Source organism: Chrysochloris asiatica, unplaced genomic scaffold (genome assembly GCF_000296735.1).
Source record: "Chrysochloris asiatica unplaced genomic scaffold, ChrAsi1.0 scaffold00042, whole genome shotgun sequence".
NCBI classification, from domain to species: domain Eukaryota; kingdom Metazoa; phylum Chordata; class Mammalia; order Afrosoricida; family Chrysochloridae; genus Chrysochloris; species Chrysochloris asiatica.
The window spans coordinates 8,749,476-8,757,027 of record NW_006408560.1 but is presented as its reverse complement, the minus strand read 5'-3'; the positions used below and the strand labels follow the sequence as shown (position 1 = coordinate 8,757,027).

Genomic DNA, 7,552 nt, shown 5'->3' with positions numbered 1-7,552 from the left:
AAATTATAAGAACAGAGGATATGGGAAGTCAGTCTATGATCAAAACAATTACAGTGTGAAAGAAGGTAAACACAGAGGAACAGAGATCCCAATGGTGAGAAGGTCAGGTAGATTACTGGGTAAAACAGACTGTCTTAAATGGAGGGATGAGTACATGGAATATAAGGTAACCACAACCGTGGCGTTGGGATGGGGATTTAGTTTGGGTGTTGGGGAAGGGAATACAAGGGGGAGGGGGCAGAAGAACAAGATAGGGGAACACTGAGACAGGTTTGCACGGCCTAAGTGGGACAGAGGTAAATAGTGATGGATGCTCAACCTTGGAACAACAGGGCTCTATGATACGGGGATCTAGGCATAGTTTGAAGAGGGGAAACAATACTAAAATGCTTGACTGTCTTATGTATATTGGTTTCCCTTGCCTACTATTGTAAAACAGACACTTGAGTGGGACAGAAAAGAATGTTGGGAAACATGATTAGAGAAAACTTGTAAGCCTGTCTTCAGCCTATAACTGACTGGAATACCTAAAAAGAGTTCCAGAACTTGCCCAGTGAAATAGGCCTCTTGTGGAGCCTTTGCAGAGTATAGGACCTTAGGTGGAATCCTGAGTCCCATCCAGAATCCTCTGAGGTGGGACATTCCCACTAGAAAGGACAAGCAGTCTAGCCTGGAACAGCTAGAGCAACAGAAGATACATCTTCAAAGAAAGATCATGAGGAAAAACCCAAACAAAAATGTCAGCATGACTGGCTACTACAAGAATAAGCAAGCTGTTCGCCAGGAAGCCATCAAGGCAAGCAATCAAGTTCCTTCAGGACAAACTCCCCTCTAAGACTAAAACTCAAAGGGAACATATGAACAGTTATGTAAGCTTGCTGGTAACCACACTGGTCTACTGGTGAGTGGCAGAGTGGGAAAGGCAGCAATGAAGAAATGGACTGAGTTCAACCATATTCTATTGACTCCCGTTGACCTGGGGATGAGAGAGAGAAGAGGAAGGGCTGGTTGGTCCAAAGTGTGGTGAGACCTGGGAACACCTGAGTCCATGGAGAGGGACATAGCCACAGAGGACCAGAGCTGAGAGTGAAGCATCCAGCTGATATGAAGTGAGGGGAGATATACAACAACACCCAAACGTGCAAATAGTACCCATTTGACCTAGCCTCAATGGCTTGATAATCAGAACTCAAGTAGAGGAAGAATACCAGGGGGAAAAAAAAATTTTTTTTTTTTTTGATTAAGGAAACAAGGGTAAATTGCTACAATTTGATAAACCTGACCATAGTCATGGACGTAATAACTCTAAATACCAACAGAGAGGGAAGAGTCTTCACATCAAGTATCAACGAGGGGGTGATAAAGGCACGAAGTGACTGTCTTACAAGATTTCAAGAGGGAGTTTAATTTAAGGGTATGTGGGGGAAGAAAGAGTCCCCAGTGAGTAGTTTTCATCTGGTCTAGATGGGTCTGGTGAAGAGATGTGGATAATATTTGCATGATTCAATAGTGAATAATTGTTACCATGACTAACTGCGACTGTCACAATTGTACAGGTAGAAGTTTTATAACAAAAACAAAGGAATGGTTGATCTTACAGTCCAGAAACAGAGGACCCTAGGACCATCAAGGGAGAAGAGCACAAGCAGAATGTGGAACCTTACCCAAAGAAAGAGCGAAGCCAGAGACGGAGGCAGAGAGGGGGTCATGGAGAGGGGGAGCGGCTGCGGACTCTAGATTCATGGGAAGAGAGGGACTAAGAGCTGGTGGCCATGCAGCAGACTTTTAAAATGTGCCCTTTGGAGGTGTAAATTATTATATGTGCCTGAATGTTGTTTTTTTTTTAAAAAGCTAAAGTGAATAGAGAGGAAATACTGTTAACTGATGGTACATGGAGGGGATTATAATCATTGTAATGAAACAAGGTGTATGATTTGTTGAATGTAAAACTGATGATCTGCCCTGTAAACTTTCACTTAGTCCACAATAAAACCCTTAAAAAAAAAGAAGAATCAAATTGTTGTTGTTGTCAAGTGCCATCAAGTTGGTTCTAACAGTAACCCCTGTATAGGAGATTCTGAGGTGGGTTTGAACTGCCAACTTTATTGTTCAAACTGACCTTGTGGGTCCAGTGCTTTATCCTATAGCACCATTGTTGTTGTTGTTGTTAAGTGCTGTTGAGTTGGTTCCAACTCAGAGTGACCCTGTATAGAGTTTCTGAGGAATGGCTAGTGAGCTTGAACCGCCGACCTTGCTGTTCAAACTGACCTTGCAGTCCAGTACATTAACCCGCAGCACCACACGAGGACTCTGCAGCACCATTAGTCAAACACAAAAGGACAAGTATTGTATGAGACCACTACTATAAAAAGTCAAGAAAAGGTTACTTATAGGAAGAAACATTAAAGATTACCAGTGGTAGAAAGGGGAGGAACAGGAGAACAAATCACTAACTACAGGGTTGTTATTAAGAGCCATCAAGTCAGTTCTGACTTAATAAAGCCTATATAGGGTTTCTGAGGAGTGGCTGGTGAGTTTGAACCGCCGACCTTGAGGTTAAAACCAACCTTGCCCTCTACTGCATTAACCCACAAGTGAAGGGAAAGATAGTATACAACAAGGGGAAGATTAGCACAAAATGATCAAGGCAAAAAGGAACGCACTGTAAGGAGCATGAGAGTTCAAGGTAATTAAGATAAATTGTGTTACATAAATAATCCTGCAATAACAGTAATAACAATGATCTATGAGTGGATACATACACACGCAAACTAAACCCATATAGGAAGGTGAATGTGATTATACCCACAAATAAATGTAGGTTTGACAGTGAATATTTCTAAGCACTGGACTGCAAACCCCAGGGTTTGATGTTTGAACCCTCTAGCCACTTAGTGGGAGAAAGATGAGGGTTTCTGCTCCCTTAAAGACGTAAAGCCTCAGAAACCAGATACAAGGTCGCTATGGGTCGGAAACAACTCTACAGCACTTAACAACAGCAACATTTACATGAGCTGTAAATATAACCACTACTGTAGTAGAGCATATGATGGCTAAGTTAAGCAAACTTCTTAGCCCTAACCAAACACCTTGAAGGAATGAGTTGCTAGGCCTGGGAGCTCAGGGTCATAGTCTCTGGGAACATCAAGGTCAACTGGCATAATACAGTCCACAAAGACAATAATCTACTTAGAGCTCTACTTTGATGAGTACCACCTAGGGTCTTAAAAGCTTGTGAGGACCATCTAAGACTCAACTTTTGATCTCTTTCCATCCAGAGCAAAAAGTGAAGAAAATCAAAGATGCAAGAAAATAGTAAGTCCAAGAATCCACAGCTTCCATGATCTTGAGACTATTGCCTACCTCTCTGAAAGGGATTCACAACAGGAGGTCCTGGATAGAGTGAGAGACAAATGTGAGACAAAAACTCAAAATCATAAAAAGACCAGCCTGTCTGATAGAGATTGGTAAAACCTGAGACTATGATCCTTCTTTTTGTTGTGTTGTTAAGTGCCATCGAGTCCGTTCTGACCCACAGCGAGCCTGTATAGGGTTTCTAAGGAGCAACTAGTGAGATACCTTCAAACCTTCAAGCCTGGAACTAAATGAAGCCCCTTTCTTTCTCCTTCCTCTTCTTCCCCACCCTCCATCAACTTTCAGCCAAACAACAAACAGACCCACAAAGTGAGTAATAACATTAAGGAGGAACTACCTACTCCTTAGAACATGGAGCTCTGGTAGTGGAGTGGTTATGAATTGTGCTGCGAACCTTAAGGTCAGCAGTTCAAAACTACCAGCTGTTCCGTGGGAGAAAGATGAGGCTTTCTGCTCGTGTAAAGATTTACAGCCTTAGACACCCTGTACAGGATTGCTTTGAGTTGGAACCGACTTCATGGCACATAACAATAACAACTCCTTAGAACAATCAATCATTGGAGATCAAAGGGGCAGTATTTGCCCAGAGTCCTGGTGTGGCACTGTAGGATAAAGCACTGCAAGGATGGTTTGAATCACAAGGTCAGCAGTTCAAACTCACCAATTGCTCCTTGGAAACACTATAGAGGGTTGCTATGGGTTGGAACCAACTCAATGGCATTTAACAACAACAATGAAGTTCTGAAAGCTGGAAAGCATAGGAAAGAAAGACAAATGGAAATCGCAAACACAGGGAGGAAGTGGGAAGAGTGCTGTTACTTGTGGGGATTGCTATCAATGTCACACAAAAAATGTATACAAACTGTTGGAAAAAAGTCCGCTCTCTAAAACTTTCAACCAGATAATAAATTGAAAAAGTTAAAAAAAAAATTATAATGATGCAATATTGGAGTTATGGGCCATCGAATCAGGTCCTACTCATACCAACTCTTATAGGGTTTCTAGGGAACAGCTGGTGGGTTCAAACTGCTGACCTTGCAGTTAGCAGTCCAATGCTTATTATCCTATAGCACCATACCAGGACTCCATGATGTACTATAAATTTTTAAAAAGATTATGTGTTAAATTCAATTGCTGACTTGTTTGCATTCTCATTGCAACCATTTTAAATGTATAAACATCCTCTTATAAAAGTTGTGCACAGGTACAAAAGAAATTTAAACGCTCATTTAATTAACTCATTCATTCATAAAATCTTTTTAAAATTCATAGTATATTATGGGGTCCTGGTACGGAGCTATAGGATAAGCACTGGACTGCCAACTGCAAGGTCAGCAGCTTGAAGCTACCAGCTGTTCCTTGGAAACCCTATAAGAGTTGCTATGAGTCAGACCTGACTTGATGGCCTCATCAGAATCATTGGCGTTCTGATGTGGTGCTGTGGGTTAATGCACCAGACTGCAGAGCTGTTTGAACTGTAAGGCCAGCAGTTCAAGCTCATCAGCTGCTCCCCAGAAACCCTATGCAGGGTCGCTATGGCTCGGAATTGACTTGACAGCACTTAACAACGTCAGATCATTACCAATGCGTTTTGTATGAGACTATTAAACATTACAATCGGAAAAATTTCAGCTACATACAAATCTAATTTTTAATACTTTCTATCCCTGTATTTATAGCAGATATAAATTGTAAACCAATTGTATAATATTTAAGTAACATTGCAGATAGCCCTGTCCAGCAGAACTTTCTGCAATGATGACAAAGTTCTAAATCTGTGCTGTCCAACATGGTAGCTTCCAGATACTCAGTGCGTGAAATGTTGAGATACTGAATTTTTAATTCAATTTAAATTTAAATTTAGATAGCGCATGTGATATAGAATTGAACAGCACAGCTCTAATCAAAAGCACTACTGAGCATGGATGTTTAAACAACTGCAGAAACAGATGTTGCTTAAACATAAAGTAAATGACTTATTTTTATAAAAAGTATGATTTTTCTATTGCTAAATCACAATTAAAATAATTTCTAATGCTAAAAGTTTAAATACCAGCTCTCACAAAATGCTATTTTTTCATATTGCAAAGGTATTATTCATCTTTTATTTTAGCACTTGAATACTGTCTGGTTACTATTAATAATAGTTAAACACCTACATATAACAAGATAAGCTCTTTAGTATTCAAAACAGAAGAACACAATTGACTGCATTAGGGTCTGTCATTCCCTACTCCCCTTTGGTATTAGTTAAATCAGCTAAGAAGGGACTTTTTTAAAGGGGCCATGGGGAATATAAACCTACCATGACCATTTTCCTTTGTTCATACAGCTTCTGTAATTGGTAGGACTTTTCCTCTGCTTTGATATAACCTTTCTTCACATCATCGACAGCCTGTCACCAAAATAAAGGTAGGGGTAGGGAAGAAAGGAATGTAAAAATCATTATCAAGTATGTTCTTGTTAAAAATAAAAAGATTTGTCTTTAGAATAGCTTGTAGCCATCATCACCATCATCATCACCATCATCAAGCTCTGCCACAAGGATGTCTACCCTGGAATAACTAGCATGTAAGGAGGGTCTGGAATGTGCTCAAGGATTGTTCTGGGCACAGTGTAAGGAGCTTGGTTTCTGGTGCTTCCAGACTTAAATTCTGGCTCACACCAAACAATTAGCGAACAATGAAAGGCAGCGCACAATACTGTGACAAAGGTAACATAATGAAGGAGCAAAACTGTGCAGTGCAGACTGCTAAGTGATAGACTGCAGTCAGAACAGGAAAGCTTATTACTAATTACAGCTATCAGGGATGCTGTGGTTGGACCCTGAAGACTAGTTTGAGTAAGAAACTATAAGCTCAAGTCAAGAAATAGGAATGGGTTTGAGTTTCATACATTCAGGAGACAAGTATGTATGATTTGAATAAAGGGTACATGTTAGGGGGCAGTAACAGATAATACTGGATGGGTAAGTTAATGTTAGATTATGGAGGATCCTGAAAAGTAGGCACAGATATTTAAACTTAAGAAGATAAGACAGCAGTTAAGTTAAAATAAGCATTAAAAAAATGTTTCTCTAAAGAAAGATCAGAATGTGAAAGCCAAATGAATGAAGTTCAGGAGAGATTAAAATAAAGGACATTAATGATGTGGTGGTACTGGAAACATGAAGCCAAACAAGGCCGTAACTTACAGAGGCCAGCAACTGGAAGAGAGGAAGTAACAAATCTGAGACAGTCAGTGTTTTTGAAAACCTCTGTGTCTGGTTTGTAACAGCACTTAAATATCTAATGAGCATTTCCCCAGGCAGAAGTGGTATGCTAGCCTCAGAGTAATCATCCACTCCAGCAATTCTAAGTGAACTACTTTCATCTGTGGCAGAAAAATGTTCTTTCCTCTCTCATTTCTAATCAAGATTATTATTGCTTGCCTAGCTCTGAGTAGAAAACATAAATATCACCATACTAAAGTCCTTTCTATTTTCTTAATAAAATATGTTTTATTTGAGCAAAAGGTGTACTTAAAAAACATAAAAGGCTCATAATAAAAACAGTAGTTCCTTGATTCCAGAGCCTTAATTCCACAAAGCTAACCATTTCTAAGCACGTTAAGCAGTTTCTTCTAATTACTTTCCTCTATCATCTGAGATGACGTATCTACTCTGATAACCTCTGACTTACCAGACTTGTAAAAATATTAGGTTTTTGCTCTCATACAACTCAAACGTTCCTATTTTCCTTTCTCCCAGCCTCTCAGTAAAAAATGTTAATCAATATCCAGTATTTACATAATTGTAAGATGTAAATATTGCTAGCAATGAAGCCACACTCTGTACTATGAGTGCCTTTTTGGTATAAGTTTTTGTTGCTCCTGATGTTCATAACTGTCTGGGATATTGTTTGTAACTTTCTAAGTGCCTATTCACCTATTCTTCCAGAAAAACAAAACACCAAAATCCCTCTCTCAAGCTACTCAAACTTTTTTATTTTTAAGTTGCTGACGCTTCTCATCTGTGGTACTCTCTTCCTTGTGCTTCTGTCTTTATGGCTATGTTGTTGTTGTTGTTGTTGTTGTTATGTGCCGTGGAGTCGGTTCCGACCCATAGCGACCCTGTACAGGGTTTCCGAGGCTGTAAATCCTTACGGGAGTAGAAAGCCTCATCTTTCTCCCGCGGAGC

The 7,552-nt window shown here is 39.9% G+C and overlaps 1 protein-coding gene across 1 annotated transcript in view; it reads right to left on the bottom strand.

Moving 5' to 3' along the window:
• The window catches only part of SNX27 (sorting nexin family member 27), a 113,226-nt gene that overhangs the window by 18,173 nt on the left and 87,501 nt on the right, over window positions 1-7,552 (bottom strand). Inside the window, exon 8 of the mRNA XM_006861425.1 lies at window positions 5,681-5,770. Within this exon, the coding sequence (XP_006861487.1) occupies window positions 5,681-5,770 (90 nt within the window). The remainder of the gene's footprint in view (window positions 1-5,680; window positions 5,771-7,552) is intronic.